Source organism: Amborella trichopoda, chromosome 4 (assembly GCF_054954075.1).
Source record: "Amborella trichopoda isolate Santa Cruz 75 chromosome 4, AtrichopodaSantaCruz75HAP2 v2.0, whole genome shotgun sequence".
NCBI classification, from domain to species: Eukaryota; Viridiplantae; Streptophyta; class Magnoliopsida; order Amborellales; family Amborellaceae; genus Amborella; species Amborella trichopoda.
In genome coordinates, this window is record NC_142339.1 from 635788 (window position 1) to 654008 (window position 18221).

Sequence of the window (18221 nt, forward strand, 5' to 3'; positions counted from 1 at the left end):
TTTTGTCTCAGTGCGCAATATGCAATTCATTTTTGGAGAGAGAACATCAAAGCAAAACCATAAGATACTAAGTTGTCCTTTTAACATTAGTTTCCAATGATCTATACATGTTCATTTTTGAGAGCGAGAGAGAGAGAGAGAGAGAGAGAGCATATCAAAGCAAAACCATACAAGAATTCATGCAAAACCATATAGGAAACCATGTTGTCCATTTCTAACATAAGCTTGAACGAATCAGGCATCACAAAAAAGATAGTCATTAGAACAAAATGCATCAAAATGGAACTAGACTACAAAAGGATACCTGTTCCTCATCGCTCCACTTCTCCTTCCAAAATGTTTTCCCCTCTCTCTCTCTCTCTCTCTCTCTCTCTCTCTCTCTCTCTCACACACACACACACTCACTCCTTCTTCTTCTTCTTCTTTGATTGTTCCCTCGCTCCAGCACTCGTTTCGCCCACCCTCTTCTTCGCTTTCTCACTATCACCCAAATTAGAATCTGAGCTAATAATGCAGACCTCATCCACGACCTCTTCCTTCACTTTAATATTGTCAATCACTTTACCAGCATCTCCAGAGTCGGTTTCGTTTATTTCTTTTTCAGATGATTTGCCCGGTTCTCGTTTTATTACAACTGGGGGGCTTGAAGTAGTAGCAGCTTGCGTTTCTTTGCTAGAAGTTCCACAAATAGGAGCCTTCCCTGAAAGAACAGGAGGGCCTCCGCTTTCCCCAGCTCTACAGAGAGAGTTAATAGTAACTGGTTCATGAGTAGAAACATTGCTCAAAGGCTGAGGGGTAGTTCTTTGAGCTTCGGGCAGAAAAAGGGCAATGGGTGCTTCAACTCTCTTGGCCTTATCGAAGGTTGCATAAAGCTTGATCTTTGATTTTATGATCTCTGGCAACGGATTCCTCACAGTAGAGTCGCCTAGAAAAATGATTATGGAGAGATTAATCATCAAAAAAGTAGTGGGATATGGATTTTACACAATTTCACAAATCTATCACTCATAAATCTGAAAGAAAATGAAATTTGAGTCTTAAGATAATCCATTTTCTAACCTACTCTTGGAATGATAAATATAAAGTCTTTGAAGATCATCAGATCTACACCATACTTGGAGCCCCAAATTCATTATCTTATGCAGAAACGAAGTTGCAGCGGTTTATGATGTGTTTTAGGTCCAAAAAAAACCAATGCTGACACAAGCCATTGCATTCATCAAAAAAATCACAAAAAAGATTCCCCATCATCATTCCATCACATGAATCATGTTCCGTCATTCCACTCTTATCAAGGGCCATACCCTCAGTTAGCTTATAGGGAAGCCCTAGCATGAGCATATAACATTGGTTCGAGATTCATGAAAAGATCGGGGCAAAATTTTACACTGGCTATCCACCTAACACAACCCTCATTTCTCCTGGCTTGGGACCAAATGATCGACTTGGAATTGGCCATGGTGGAGTTCATCAAGAAAAAGATTCATCAACATCATCATCAGAGCCTTATCCCGATTATTTAGAATGAAAAAAAGATTAATGATAAAAAAAATTAAAGTGAAAAAGATCGACAATAAAAAACTTATTATTTTATTGAAAAAGAAAAAAATCTCAAGAACAGACATGAAATTAAAGTGAGGCATATGGTCTACTCAAAGGACTACAGAAGTCATAGTCCACTATGGGTCCATGACCAAAAAATAAAAAACAGAGGTCAAGGAGAGAGTAGGTCCAGCCATAGTTAGCAAAACGGGTAACAACAATACATCTGTAAACCAAAAGGTCATATCCAATTCAATCTTTGCTCCAAAAAAATGGAGCCAAAAAACAAAATGAGTAACAGAAAATGGAGCTTCAGAAAATTGTGGATCAAAAAAGTGTAATTAGTTCTGATTTGACTAGAAAAACAGGCAAATATGTGTGTATAGATGTGAACGGGGAGGCCAACACTTTAAAAAAAAAAAAAAACAACTCAAGTCACAAGCAATCAACTAATAAACCAATACTAACTTATAACCCAATGAACCACAAGATATTTAACAAAAATAACAACGAACAAAATTAAGGTAATCTTTAAAACTATTTTGAAAAGTGATTTAAGAAAAAACTAAAATAAAGTAATATTTTGTTTTATTCAACAAGTGAGTTTTTTTTTTTTTTTTAATATTCATTATTTTAGTATAGATCCTTTTAAAATCTTTTTAAAAAGATAAAAAAAATTAAATTCAAAAGAACACGCGTTATAGGGAGTTTTGCCAAATATGGGCTCAACACTAGAATCCTGTCCACCCCTGGTCAGTCCCATTCTCTCTCCATTGCAGTCTGTCGTATCAATGGAAGGTGATGATCCCAATGCAGTATGGTTTTGCAAGGTTCATTACATTGCCTTCTCAATGGAGGAAAATACAGTATGCTTGCCATCAAGTATACCATGGTCATGCAAATGGACAGTTCAGATTGGTATGGATAGAATTCAGCCATACAAGTGAGGAAGACGATAGTTTGCCTCTCATGACCAATTCTTTTGTAGGAAAGCATGGCATATCATATGCATTGCACCATTAGTATGCTACACATAATCTCCAAGCAAAGTTCTTAATGAGGAAGAACAGATCATTTCTGACACTGATCATCGTGAATGGATGATGAACTATATGGCATATAATGACTCAAATAATATACCACTCTGGGATAAGTATTATATGATCCATAAATAAGGCCATTATAACAGCATGAGCCAAAAAGGGTTATCACTTCTCTAGTAATGGACCAGAAGTGGATGGACGGGGGGAGGATAAACTAAATTAGTGACATGTTTGTGGTACCCACTCTCTCACTCACCATCCAACCTACTCACAGGATGGTGATAACCCTACTCAATTATGGGCAAATTATCAAGATAACAACATCTGCATTATGCATAATGGTCAGGGTTATTACCATCAAATCAATACGTTCGAGGGTTAGGGAGGGACAGTGGATCCCACCAAACATGTCACTGGTTCAAATTAACCTCCCATGCTCCATCCATCCTCGTCCTGTCCATTGAATGGATAGTGATAATCCCTTTCATTCACGTTGTTATTATGACATGTATAGATGCATCCTAGCATCCTAGAAGGGAATCAGGAAGCTCCACAATACATGTGCCATATTATTTTTATAAGTTTATGCCATATGCATATGTAACGAGAGAGAGAGAGAGAGAGAGAGAGAGAGAGAGAGAGATGCTTAGGAGAAACAAAGCATTACCAGCCTTTCGCAGAATCGATTGAAGGGCCTCTCGGGCTGCAAATTGCTCTGCCTCTTTCTTGTTCTTTCCAGCACCCCCATTATATTTGACATCATCAAATGTAACTGAAGAAAAAAACACTGGCAATGTGGAACTGTCACACTGAGCGGTTTGATATGTTGGCAGGGCCTTGTGCATCTTGACAGCATATTCATTTAGGATTTGCTTGCAGAATGTGGGATCCTGTGACCAAAAGAAAAAAAAACAGAAAAACAATCAAATGTTTCATAAGATAAAACCCTAAATGCACTGATGAATACCAAACAGAGAAGTACACAATCATCAAGGCTCATAATCTGAAAAGCCGTAATCTGTGAATTTATGATGGTCCAGAATTGCATGAAATGACATGTAACAAAGTGACACAAAACATAGCCACAAGCAATGAATGAAAATTCAGTCACCTTGCTGCCTAGGCAGCCCTTTTTCCAAATCGCCTAGTCGTGGGTAAGGCGGCATGCTCTATATGGGTCCATCCAGGCACCCACCTAGGCAGCGTAAAAGGCAGGTGGCCAAGGCACTGCCTCCCCTAATGGCAGAAAATGGCACTCGGCCAATGTCTAAAATTCCCATTTTGCGCCCAAAAAATGGGGGGAAAGGGTTTTGGGGGTCATTCTTGTCCCCAAAAACACTTTTAGTGAACTTTAGAGTGAGAAACAACTTGAAAAAAACGAGATTTAAAGATTTGTAGAGAGAGAGAAATTTCTTGCGACCTCCTCAAATGGTCACGAAATTAAAGGATATTCATCCCTAATCTTTTTGAAGCACATAGTAGTTATAAAATGTTTATGTTTGATCTGTACTTCTGACTTCTTAACTCTAGATATATATATATATATATATATATATAAATACTCACACAAAACTTATTAAATAAAAAAAATCAATTACATATACAATAAAATGGAGGGAGGTGTGGGAGGTCCAACCAGGCCACCTTTGTCTCTGGGTGCCGGCCTAGGAGGCCCAAACCCCAAACCACCTAGGCAGCTGCCTCCGCGTATTTTGAACCATGGCTACAAGAAGTCACCAAGTATTCAATCAAACAGAATTTTGGGGTTGCAGTCTTGTTGATGGCACAAAGCAACCGGAGAGACAAGGACCACATCTCCAAGAAAGTAGACGATTTGTTGCAGGGTAGAAAAGCGAATTCAACTAAGTACTAAAGTACAAATAGGGAGGGATAACAGCTAATCATGAACAAAAGCAATGACGTTTTGATGGACAAAAAATACATTCTGAGCATCATGAAATAAGTAAAAATCTGTAAGAAGTGTGCAGCACCCCTTTCTACAAAGACTGATTGCAGCCTTACATAGCCAATTGACTGCCATTTTGATTCAATCCTCAATACTACTACAATTTCAAAAAATTAAGTCAAGATCAGGAATGAAGGTATTTATTTCACTGAACTAGTGGGGGTTCATAGAAGTACCATTTCCCTTGTATTAAATTCAAAGAATTTGTATTAACCATGACTATAAACTCGATGGTTTATAGTCCAATTTGAAGTATGAGTAAGAAAGCCCATGTCATGAATCCCAAGTCTCATTTTCAGTTTGTTCACATTTCATACTTCTTGAGCTCTTTCTTCATAGCCAATCATTCCTCATGCAACCTCCTTGTGCCTAAATTCTGTTATCTTTCCAGATGCAACTCCAGCTCTCTGTCGTAGCAACTATCTTTCTTCTGCTCTCTCGTGCTCTCTGCCTCTTTTGTTTCTCTCTTTTCTCCCCGCAAGTATTTGGCTTTTGCATTATGCTTTTTAAAGGGTTTTGGGGAAGCTGTAGCATACTGTTTGATAATATTTGATGAGTAACATTCTGCTGTAAAGCATCTTGGTGGCATGCCGTCGGAGTAGCAGTATTAGCAATGTCTGGCACACTGCTCTTTTTCCTCCATGGTGCTACGTTTACCCTATTGGATTGCCCATGTACCTTTATTGCTACTAGTAGCATAGTGTACTGCACTGTAAACTTTATCATCTAGTGCGATGATCTTTTAGCAGTTCTTACTGTTGTTAAATTAAGCACGTGGCCTATTTATGACTGAATAATATTTTCTCTGCCTGCTTCATTCAGTAGTCCTTCCCTCTTGAGTTGCTTCCATCTGGACCCTTTAAGATTTGCCTTTTTGGGCTTGCTTAGTCCAAATAAGATTTAATTCCACCATTGGACTGCAAACAATATTAAAAATTTGAAGAGTTGATCCAATGAGAGGTGCGGATCTAATGTCGCACCTCGCAAGATTGAATGGACCAATATCATTGTTGAATCCAGATCTGGGAGTGTTTCAGCCAATGGAAAGCTTTGAGCACTTGTTGGCCGTCGGCTTAGCATTGTTGCCAAAGTAAACTTTAGGCGCCATTAGTTGTAATTTTCCCAAAATCCCATACTGAAATCTCCTTTCTTTTCTTATTCCAAAACTCATTATTCTGATAACCTTTATGCCTCTAACTTTCAGCCTGAAATTTTTTGTTTTCCTTTGTTTAGTTCAAACAGTCAGCATTCTTGTCCACAGCAGAGACATCAAGCTATGGCTATTTTTTTAACTTATATTGTGATTGGGATTCCGTTTTGGAATCCATCAGTGCACAAGTGCCCATGATCTGCATCCCTTCCAACGTATGAATGCCAAGTGGGTCGATCAAGAATGAGAAACAGGTATCGGTATAAAGAGTGGGACAGTCACTTACGAATCTATAGTAAATGCCATTAACATGGTGTTTGGGACAATGTGAATGAACTTCATCCTCCTAATGATGATGCAATTCCGTTTCTTCCACTTTTTTAGAAAATCTCAATGAAAGTGCCAAGAATATTAAGGGGCAAAGTTAAAGAGCACGTCGCCATAAGCTTGGTTAAAGATGAACAACTCACTCTTTTTTGGTACTGGTGCTCTCTCTCCAGTTAGGGGTGCCAACGGGTCGGTTCCGGCTGGACCCGGACCCAAACCCAGAGCCGAATAGCATCCGGGTCTAGGTTTTGGACCCGAACCAGGACCCAACCCGTTGGGTCCAAAAATTGGACCCATACCCATACCCGTAGTCGTTGAGTCCTGGGTCTACCCCGTCGGGTCTGGTTGGGTCCATTGCCACCCTCACTGTGAGTTCCTTTTTTTTGCCCTTTTTAACCATCATGTACCAATATTATTGGCAACAAGGTCACAAGCACTCGCCATTAGATTTCAAGCCGTCAAATTTGTCGTTTAAGAGCTAAAGATAACTACAAGTTCTTATTGTATATGAATCTTAATGCACATAAATGAATAGGGCTTAAAATAAAGGATTTTGTCTCCAATGGTTTACGGGGTACAGGTCCAACTGAACCCAGACCCGAATAGTGTTCAGGTCCAAGTTTTGGACCCGAACCAGACCCGTCGGGTGCAAATGCTGGACCCATACCTAGACCCATGTCGGGTATACCCGACGGGTCTCGGATCCATTGCCACCCCTATCTCCAGTGGATGGACAGTCTCTTAAATCTCTCTCTCTCTCTCTCTCTCTCTCTCTCTCTCTCTCTCTCTCTCTCTCTCTCCTCTTTTCGTATCTCAATGAGCTAGTTTATTTTTTTTAAAATGTAGAATGGTAGTGTGTCAGTATCTATTTAATTCTAAAATGATAGTATTTGTGTCTTGTATGCTTGTGACTTTTTATTTCTTATCTTCATTTTCATCCTCTAAGGTAAACTTATCATATACCTAGAAGGAATGAAGTACATTGCTTAAACACTTAGGAATGGTTGGATCACAGATAAAGAAGAGTGTCAGTGTGTGTTGGGAGGCAGTATGAGAGAGGGAAGCGAGAGAGATCCAAGGGGAGAGGGAGTGTGAAAGTAGGCCAAGAGAGACTAGAGAGAATAAAAATGGGAATATAAAAAAAATCCTTAATCGCCGTACATTTGCTATTCTCACAAAATCCACAGAACTGAAAAAAAAAAAAAAAAGATCAGGAAAAAACAAGAAAACTAAACAGAGGACAGAATAAATGCTCCCCGAGTAGAGAGAGTCGAATCTGGCACCCAACTTGTAGAGAGAGAAAGGTGAAACAGGCACCCCAACATAGGGATAGAGAGAGAAAGAACCGAATCTGGCTTCCAACATGGAGATATATAGAGATATAGAGTGTTTAAGCAATGTGCTTCATTCCTTTAAAATATATGTACATGGTACACATGATAACCCTACCTTAGAGAATGAAAAAGAAGACAAAAGAAATAAAAAGTCACAAGCACACAAGACACATACACTACTATTTTGGAATTAAATAGAAACAAACATACTACCATTCTGCAATTAAATAAAACAAAACTGGTCCATGGAGATACAAATAGAGAGGAGAGAGAGTGTGAGAACTGAGAGACTATCCATCCATTGAAGAGAGAGCATCAGTGACAAAAAAGAGTAAGGTTGTTCAGCCTACGGCGACGCGCCGTTGCCATATTTTTTATTCCTTCGATGCTCACCCATTTTTGCCCTTCACTATTCCTAGCACTTTTATTGAAACGGCTGAGAATCTCTAAGAAAGGTGGAGGAGGCGGAGGTTGATCATCATCAAGAGGAGGATGTTCACATTATCCTCAAACACCTTGTTTATGGCATTTAGTATAGATTCATGAGTGATTGTTCCACTCTCTATACCAATACCTAATTCCCACTTTTGGTCAAACCACTTGACATTCATACGTTGATGGCGGCTCAAAGGGATACAAATCATGAGCAATTGTGCACTGATGGATTCCAAGACGGAATCCCAACCACAAGAAGTTCTAAAAGCAACTATAGCATGATGTCTCATAATATCATGAGTACTCCTTTGCAAATTGTACCTTGTTCTGTAGCAAGGGCTGCTTAAGCTCCTAAGGGTTGGACCCTTCTACCGTGGCCCTCAACATTGTGTGGAAGCTTCTTAGGCAAGTAGCATTAAAAGCAATACCCACCTAATACATCCGCCAACCAATAAACTGATTTACTCGAGCCTAATATTTTTTTTTTTTTGAGAACCGTTAACATTGTATTACTAAGATAGTAAAAGTTTACAAAAAGTGTAGAACTGAAAGTGCCCTCACTGAGTGTCATTCAGAAAAAATATATTAGTCGTCCATGTTCAGATATGCGTATAAGATCCGCCCAAGTAACAAGGTATACAATTAGATTTACAAAAAATAAAAATGGAGTTGTGGCTTGCTCGTATGAAGGCGGGCTAAGTAGTGTGGTTGTGGTCCTGAACAAAAAAGGAGTTGGACCTGGCCGGATTATCCATTTCGAAGCTAGCTCCCACCTTTGCCATTAGATCTGCGAGATCGTTGGACGTCCTCCAAGTATCCTTCCATGAGACGCTCGTACCCCTTCAGATGTGGGTAATTTCATCAAAAATAGATGACAGTTGCCATAGTGGAGAGGAAAAGCCTCTTGCCCAAGAGATGGTGTTCAGAGAGTCTCCTTCCACAATCAGAATTGTGCCCCAGGATGGGTTGAGGTTTCTCAAGCCCAAAAGTAGAGCCATAGCTTTTGAGTATTGGGAATCATAGTCCCGAGGTACACAGAGAAGGTGAAAAGAACGTTTCGTTGGCAATCTCTGAAAACTTGTTTAATTGTTTTCAATTGTTATTCGCCCTTTCCTGTCTCTATCGCATCCTCAAGGTTGACGGGAAAAAAGACATTCATAGATCCCTTCATAGGAGGCTCCTTAAACCCATTTCCTTTCTTAGAACTTCGAGAGAAATCCACTTCATCATTATCTTCTTCATTATCACAAATATATTCACCATGGCCTTCAATAATGCAACACTTGCCTTTTTCTTTTTTCCACAAACAAATATTCAAGCGTCTCCTTTCCAACATCCGCAAAAACTTGTTACATAAAACATCCATGAACCATTAGTAAGGTGCTTTCTAAATCTATTCATCCCCGCATTTGAATCTAGGTTACAAAAATTCTACAGAATTTACTTTACATCATTTTTATGGGCAAAAACCATATTTCCATCCCAGAATCCCCACTTCTATTATGTAGGAATGTCAAATATGAAGATATTTGACTAATTATTATTTCCAATTTTCGATCATCAACATTTTGCATGAATATCATGCTCTAAATCACCAAAAATATCCTCTTAAAACCTCTCTTGATAGTTCACGATGAATCCAACACAAAACTTACGTCTGAAGACTCCCAAACTTCTCAAATTTTATTAATCAAAAAAAAAAAAAACCACAATTGATTTTTTGTTGGTTTTGGGGCCTTTTGTTGAGGCGCAAGCATAGTTGTTGGGTTCGAGAGCAAGAGCAATACCGGGATCAGGATCAAGAAATGCTAGAAGATCCCTATAGTTGGGAACACCGCCCGTACAATGCACATGTTAGGAATCGAGATTCCCAAATGTTAGGATATTCCAACCTTTTGGGGATCTTGATCCCGACCTTCTGGTATCTTGTTACCAACCTTACAGTGTATGATAATCTAGGATTATGAATACTCTTTAAAGTAGGAATCTTATTATTGATAGAAAGCAAGCAAGCAATAGTTGTGTTGCTAGTTGGTTATAAACAAAAAAAAAACATCAGTTTGATTGTTGTCTTGGTCTTTAAAGCTGGATCGAGATCCCTAACAGCAGGAATTGGATCCCTATGAGTGGGGTTCGAGATACCAAATTTTAAAAATCGAGATCCCTAAGAGATCTGATCCAGGAGCGATAGAATCGAGATCCTAGAAGGGATCGCCTACCAAAGTAGGAGATCCCGGTAACTATGGGCGCAAGGCTGCCTCAAGCTCTTGGGTTCCCACCTAGGGCAGGTCATCAAGGAGGATCGCATCGGCCTAGCGGGGTGCTTAGGCAGCTGCCTCGCCTCAATGTGGTCGGTTGGGTGCTAGACATGTCATTTTCAGAACATTAAATGAAACAAGAACTGTTAAAGGATATCGAATGGAAATATGAAGCGTAACACTATCCCTATTTCTATATCTCATATTTCATATAACAATAAATGCGACATCCTATATCAATAATACCACAATCATTCTTCATGATCATAACCAGCTAAGTATAATGAATCCCTTTCATGTCTTTATTTGCTTTGTAATCTTCTTTAACTTTTGCTTGCTATTCAACTTTTTCAACTTTTTTGAGTAAATAGAAGTAAAATCACACTATCCATCTAATGTCAAAAGTAATAATATGAAGACGTGCTCATACCAATACTTACTAGTAAGGGAGGAGGTAAAAAGTACTCAGGCAACCACAAAAGATACACACAGGATATGCACACAACCACATAGTACAACATAATATTTGGAAACTCGGCTCAGCCTTAGTCTCAACCCTGGCCCAAGCCAAGTCCCTCGAAAGAGTCCTAGAAATCCACTTAGTAGCGTACGAGGCCAAAAAGCCCTAAAAATAAAAAACAGAAAATTGGTAAAAAAAAAAAAAAAATAGTAGAAATCAAACTAAACCAAAAACAACAGAAAAAGTCAAATAAGCTGAAAAAACATATAAAACACAGATTTTAAATAAATTGATTTACAATTGGAGATGTTTTAGAAAACACACAAAAAGAGACGACAATATAAAAATAGGGCATAGGACAAGAAAAACTCACAAAATACTGTTAAAGAATCCAAATTACATATAAAATATATATACATTGATTCCACCATGTTATTTAATTTTTATGATTTTTATTTTTTTAAGGGAAAATATCTCCGTACACCCCATTTTGGTGTACCATTTCCCAATAGATCCACAGGTTTTAAAACTTACTAGCAACATAGAGGTTCCAGGAAACGTATCTTCTAGCTCCTTGGACCCCAATTGACACCCTTTTACCACACTTTTTTGCCTCAAACAAAGCCTAAAAAGACAGCTATATTTCTTTCTAAAAGATAACATCCTCTCTCTCTCTCTCTCTCTCTCTCTCTCTCCCCCCAAAACCTCTCTTTCTCTCACCTCTCTCCCCTAAACGTCTCTCTCTCAACCTCAATCCCCCAACCCTTCCTCACACTCTCTCATCTCTCTCCCCCAAACGTTCTCTCTCTATCACCTCCCTCCCCCAATAGAAATAATATTTATTTTTTGAAATTCATATTAAGAGAAAGGGAATTCCTTTTTTTTTAAAAAAAGGGACTGATTGTTTGAAGCTCCTTATTGAATCATAATGACAATTTGTAAGCTCCAGTTGATGGGGGCTTTTGTATCTAATTCACAAAACTTCGAAACAAATCGCATTAGTCAAAATGATCGAGGATGAAATCGATCAAAAGGAGGACTAGTTTTTCTGGAAACAAAAAACCACACGAACTCTGATCGTTTGAAACTCCTTACTGAATCACAATGAAAATTTATAACGTCCAAATAATTAGGGATTTTGTAGCTACTTCAAAACAAATCAAGAATCAGTCGAAATGACTGACTATTGAGGATGAAATCGATAAAAAGGCAAACTAGTCCTTCTGCAAACAAAAACCCTCATGAATTTTGATTGTTTGAAGCTCCTTATTGAATCAAAATGACAATCTATAAGGCTCCATCTGATTAGGGCTTTGTAGCTAATTCAAAAACCTTTAAAACAAATAAAGAATCAATCAAAATCACTGACTATAGATGACGAAATCAATCAAAAGGTGGACTGTCTTTTCTGGGAACGAAAAACCAGCAAGAACAGTAATTCCTTGACTGTTTGATGCTGCTTCTTACATGAGAGTGAGAGTGAGAGGGAGAGGGGTTGAAGGAGAGAAGCAATAACGACAGAAAGTGGGTTTGGGGGAGAGAGATGAGAGTGTGAGGGAGAGGGGTTGGGGGAGAGAGGCAATAGAGAGAGAAAGAGGGTTTGGGGGAGTGGGGAGAGAGTGAGAGGGAGAGGATTGGGGATTGAGGCGAGAGAAGGAGAGGAGGATAGAGATGTTTAGGGGAGAGAGGTGAGAGAAAGAGCGAGAAGTTTAGGGGAGCAACAGAGGGAGGCAGAAAAAAGATGTTATCTTTTAGAAAGAACTAGAGCTGTCTTTTAAGACTTTGTTTGGGGTAAAAAAGTGTGGGAAAAAGGGGTCAACTAGGTCCAGGGGGTTAGAAGATATGTTTTTTGGAACCTCTATGCCACTAGCAAGTTTTAAAATCTATGGGTCTATGGGGAAAAGGTACATCAAAATGGGGTGTACAGAGATATTTTCCCTTTTGTCCAATCAACCCGAGTTGTACCCCTATACTCGGCTCAGCAAGAAGCTGAGTCCGAATGGACTCGGCTGAGTTTGTGAACATTGGGTTGACATGCTCAAGTGTGTGCATGAGATTACATATGTGCACATACAATTGCAAACAAAAAAAACTCACATGTAGGAACATACAATGGAAAATTCTATTGCCTTAAGATGGATAGAAGGTTACATGCATGTTTATGCATGGGCTCCTTTAGCAAGTGTTGACCTTGAGACATGCAAGCATGAGCATGTCAATGTTTAGTTATGTCTAGGCAAACAAAGATATCAGTACATTTCTATTTGTGTTCATCTACCCAAAAACCTATGGTTACATGTACACCCATGGAAGGTAGCATATTTCCTACTAACAAGTGACCCCATGCATATCTGCATGCAGGTCTAACTGCTGAGGTCATGCATTTGTTCCTATAGATGGTAGGCATAGGTAATGTGTAGCCTACGGTTGCATGCACACCCATGGAAGGTAGCATATTTCCTACTCACAAGTGACCACATGCATTTCTGCATGCAGGTCTAACTGCCGAGGTCATGGATATGTTCCTATAGATGGTAGGTATATGTAAATTGTGTAGCAAGTAGGTATGCATGTACATGTATTTCTTGTGACAGTGCACGTGAAATCGTTCCATAGTGAGACATGTTATACACATATATAAAGTGGATGCTTTTGTTCGACATATATGCATCGGTTGTATGTATTAGAAAGCAATACCTAGGAAGCTATAAATGAGAGAGAAAGAGTCCTACAAACCTCCTTTTGGCTAAGTAATCAATCGTAAGAAGAATGTAAGCATTTCTTGGAAAAAGGTCACAACTCCCAAAAGTAAAGTAACCTAAATTGAGAACATCCATCACGAATAGAAATTGATCTAATAAACAATTCAACTATAACATTTCAAAGGAGAAGCTAAAAATTGCATGGACAACACCAACCTCAAAGAACAAAAATTAACAAACTCCAATAGGTGATAATTTTAAAGATGTCATCACAAATGTAACCTACATAACATTATTAGAAGCCCCAATAGGTGATAATTTTATGATTATGGTGACCCCTTAAGGTTGTTATATGTTCACACGATAAATACAATATAAATCTTAAAGATAACTGTCAATACAAACGCTCAATGCCACCAACCTCGCTAATGAGAAGCAAAGCCTCATTGTATAACTTCTGGTATAATCCTTCCAGAGCTATCTTAGAAACATCTTGTTCTGCGGCCTTTCGATGGGGAAAAGTGTGAGATGAACAGAATGTTGCTCCATCTATTATAACTGTTGAACGGAACTGCGGCGCATGCGCGAAGCCCTCATTACGAGTTTGGAACACCGGGAATGAAGTACCCAATCGTTGTGCCAACTCTTGCAAATTCTTCTTGAACAGTGTCTGCTCCATACCTGAAGATCATCAGAGAATGAGTTAGCTTAGGCATAAAAATATCATTCAAGATCACAAAGATTTTTATTGAAGTCAATGATCAGCACCATATACACAAGCATGTGCATTAAAAAAAAAAAAAACAGCTCACCAGAGCTCAGTCAGACCAATAACCAGTAATATGGACATGAAAGAAAGATTATGCAGGGTCATGGACATGAAAGAAAGATTATGCAGGGTCCCAAGGATTCAATGTGGTGAAATATGCAAAGAAAACTTAAAGCTCATACAAGAGAACAAACTGCAAACTTCTCTCCCTATATCATGAGAAAATAAGAAAGAGAAATGCATGCATAGTCCTTAGAAGGTGATTTTAGGTACCGTAACCAACCAAATTAAAATGAAAAACAGGAATTCACACCAGAACACTCACATCATTATGGGCTTCGACAGCATGACAACACATCAGAACTACTAAACTGAGGTTTTATCTTTGCTGAAAGTAAATTAAAGAAAGCAAAAACAAAAAAAATAAACATACGCTCTAAACCATATGATAATCTTACTAGTGTAAATAGCTTCATAGGAAAGACCAAGATACTCTAAATCTTCTCTTGAGAGAAGTTCCTCTCTTTCATTTGAATCATAATCTACTAATTTCTTGGAAATGAGTTTCGGAAAGAGAAAAGTAAACTCGGCAGAAACTTGCCAAACAAAAAACTCAATGAGAAACTCAATATAGATATTTCACGAAAAAAAAACCACCATTAGGAGATTACCTGAAATATCTCACTTTCTCAGCAGTGTCCTACCAAACATATTGAAATATATCAAGGAAACTCAATGGCCTGATCTTTTTAAAGATGTTTTGATTTCCAACTGTTTGAAAGAATCACTAGAGAAAACTCCCTAACAAATATTTTGAACATTGCTAAGAAATCAAGAGGTATAAGTAACTAAAAAATAAAAACACACATCTCAATGATATTCCAAGCGATAAATACAACATACTACGAACCAAAATTCCATTCAAACACCGATAAGCACTAAAGAAAAGCGAACCATTTCATGTGAAGAGGCTACCCCCACCCCCCCACCATGAGCAATGGACAGTGTATGAAAATTCCATAGACCTTTCAACTAATACTACCTAACAGAGGAAAAGCAACAAGAGCACAAAGCAAAACGCATTTCAAACTATACATTACATTTGAACAGATCAAAACTTCCCATCTCCAATGAAATACCACAGAGAAGATTAAACCCAAATTTTGTGTAACCTCCTTTTGAAGACTCAAAGAGGTCAGTATATGAAAATCAATGCACCTGTCAAATAATAATACCACCACCTAAATAAACCAAAAAGAGTACCACATAGCATGTAGTTCTTTAATCATATATGTAACTATTTTCATCGTATTTAGCCATCATAGATCATCTATCCCTTAAAACAAACTACAAATCAGCATCAAAACCCCAATTTCATAAATCATGTGCAGCTATTCACCCAAAAAGAAAAAAAAGAGAAAGTTCAGAAGCTTGGAATCAAAAGCATGTAAGACTTTGCATCCACTCTAACAAAAGCAATATACAATTCCAGCAAAACCAACCTGACCTTTCCCAACTGCATCATACACCTCTAAAATGGGTAAAAAACGCACGCCTGACCTTTCTTGTGTGAATCAAACACCTCAAAAATGGCTAAAAAAAAAAATGCATGTTGCAGGAGAAATATGCAGATCATCACACGTTCTACATCAACTTTCCTCATTTCCAACAACTAACAACAATTGCAGAGAAAAATTGGATCACTTACTGGAACTAGCTTGAGCAGAAACCGCCATTATGGAAACTAGCAAATGAGCCCTAGAACTTACTGTAGAGGACGTGCCCCAGGGTTTACACAGAAACAAGGAAGCCCTAATCTAGTTTTTGACTCGAAATGTAACCAAATGCGAGGGTTTCAAGACAAAAGGAGAAATATCTCCATGGATAATCGTGATTTATAGATAATCGTGATTTGTAGAGAGAAAAAAAAAATGGAGAGAGAGAGTGGCTTAGTGTGTGTGAGAGAGAGGCTCAAGGAATAAATATAGTTTGGAGATAGAAGAGAGATAGGTTTGATTGGGTAGGAACAAACCAACAAAGAAGCCCTAGCACTCAATCTAAAGGATATGTCCTGCGGTTTACACACAAACCCAAAGCCCTTTCCTGTGCTTCTACAGAAAAGGTCAACAAGGTGGAGGGATGAGAGAGAGAGAGAGAGGAGAGAGAGGTGTTAGAGCGAGATTTCAATGGATAATGCCAACAAAGTTAATGATTTCAAGGGAGAGAGAAGAGAGTGATTTCAAGGGATAATCATCGTGTAGAGAGAGAAGCAAATAGAGGACATGGGGGCGCAGTAATAACCAGGGTTCGAGAGATATGAGATAGACAAGAATTTGAATCGATAAAAATTAGGGTTTTACATCCTGTGTCTCATTCAACCGGTAGAGGAGAAGAAGGGTCTTACAGAGGTGAAGGCCGGAGAGAACAGTGAAATCACCAGTTGCAGCAATAAAAATGGACCCCTCCACCGATACCTGATGTACGGCCAGATGCGAGCCAGAGATGTCAGCTACGAAATCTAGCCGTTGACGGACTTGAACAAAACAAAATATTTCTTTTAGGAAGACGAAGGGGAAATTTAAAAGGTCAATTGTTTCACGCGGGGCTCAAGTGCATTTCTACATGTGCCGTCCAGAAACGATGGAAACTAACCGTTCAAATGTTTTTATAAGAATTATTATCTCTGGTTTTTTAAATTTTATTTATTTTTTTCATAATCTTCATATATCCTTAAAAATTAAGAAAAAGTTTATATGGAGCCGAGGGTCTAATCAATCAAATTAGATTCTACCTCCAAAATTTCATTAGAAGAGGTTGTTTTGATGCCCAAAATATCTTTAAATTGAACATCTCGACATCAAGATGCATGGACATGAGAAAAAAATGGATTTCAAGTTTGGGAAATTATGTATTTTGTAACTCATTTTTGGACAGTCAATTTTTAAGATTTTTGAAGTTTTTATAGATCTCTTTATCTACACTATTTTTTAAATTTTAAATTTTATAAATAAATATGAAAATATATTTTAAAGCTATCAAAAAGATTTTTAATATTGAAACCACATTTCTCGACATTATTTGAAGGTAGGCTCTAATTTGATTGTTTAGAGCCTAGTCTCTGTACAAACCGCACCCTAAAAATTAAATCTTAAAATCCATCTCAAAAATATATTTATTAGGAGACCCACATTTCTACAAATCGAGGCTTGGCAGCGTAGAAACTGGGTCCAAATTAAAAAAAGGAAAAAGGTTCATGGACAAGCTCTACGCTATAAGTAAGACCCACCTTAAAAATCTACCACAAAAGTTTATTAGGCGCTAAAAAACCCTATTAAAGAAGGTTCTCGATGTTAGAAAACTTTCTAATTAATTTTGAAAAATTTTACCGGAATTGTTAACTGGACATGTGGCTGGAAGCGGTTCAACCGATCTAATTGCTAAACTGGCATGTTCAACTTGTCTGATTGGGCAAGTCTCAAGCGCGGTCAAAAAATTATTACAAATTTTAAAAATAGAAAAAATATAATAAAATATGGAAATCTTATTTAAAGCATGATTAAACAAAGCACATCCAAATGAAGTTGAAAATTAATATAAAAAAATAGATTTTAAATAATCGATTTGTGCTTAATGGTCTTTTTGAATTTTTTTTAAATAAATGGGAAAATGTTAAAATAAATATTAATGGCCAAAAATTTTCAATCTTGCCAAAGTGATGAAAAACATTAAAAAACGCATTACAAACAAAACCCTTTATTTTATCGGATTTTATTTTATTTTATTGTAGTTTTTTAAAAATACCTACCAGTTCACCAAAACCAACCAAAAAGACTAGTTTCGATTAACCAAGCCGTCATAATTCTAACCTCCTGATTTTTCCTACGCTAAATCATCTCGGCCTTGAAGTGTATGGATATTGACAACAAGGATTTGAAGTTCAACAGCAATGCATCATATTGTATAGACTGACCATTCCCAAGATTTTCTAAGTATTTATGGAACTTACTTAAATCATTTTTAAAATTCAAAATTTTATAATTAGAAACGAAAATAGGTTTTTAGGTCTAAGAATTTCGACAACAATAAATTTACATTTTGCGACAATGTTAAGAGAGGCGGCTCAGTGTATGATCGGTTCAGGTTGGAAACTTATACACGCCAAACCCGTTAAAAAGTGAATTTTTCAGCTAATAATGTCCCCACGAAAATAGCATTATGTTGTGATTGTAGATTTC

At 37.8% G+C, this 18221-nt stretch overlaps 1 protein-coding gene across 2 annotated transcripts; it reads right to left on the reverse strand.

Moving 5' to 3' along the window:
- Positions 1-192: 192 nt before the first annotated feature.
- On the reverse strand, positions 193-16626 carry LOC18439511 (double-stranded RNA-binding protein 2). 2 transcript variants are annotated; one of them, XM_088864184.1, is made up of 4 exons: positions 16391-16626; positions 13639-13898; positions 3253-3475; positions 193-925 (listed from the first exon to the last, which is right to left on the reverse strand). In XM_088864184.1, exons 2-4 carry the CDS (start codon positions 13894-13896, stop codon positions 402-404), a joined length of 1005 nt encoding a protein of 334 aa, XP_088720310.1. In that variant the 5' UTR covers positions 13897-13898; positions 16391-16626; the 3' UTR covers positions 193-401. The 2 variants fall into 2 exon arrangements, with proteins under 2 accessions (XP_088720310.1, XP_011625327.1); XM_011627025.3 differs by lacking the exon at positions 16391-16626 and adding an exon at positions 15695-16360.
- Positions 16627-18221: the final 1595 nt, after the last annotated feature.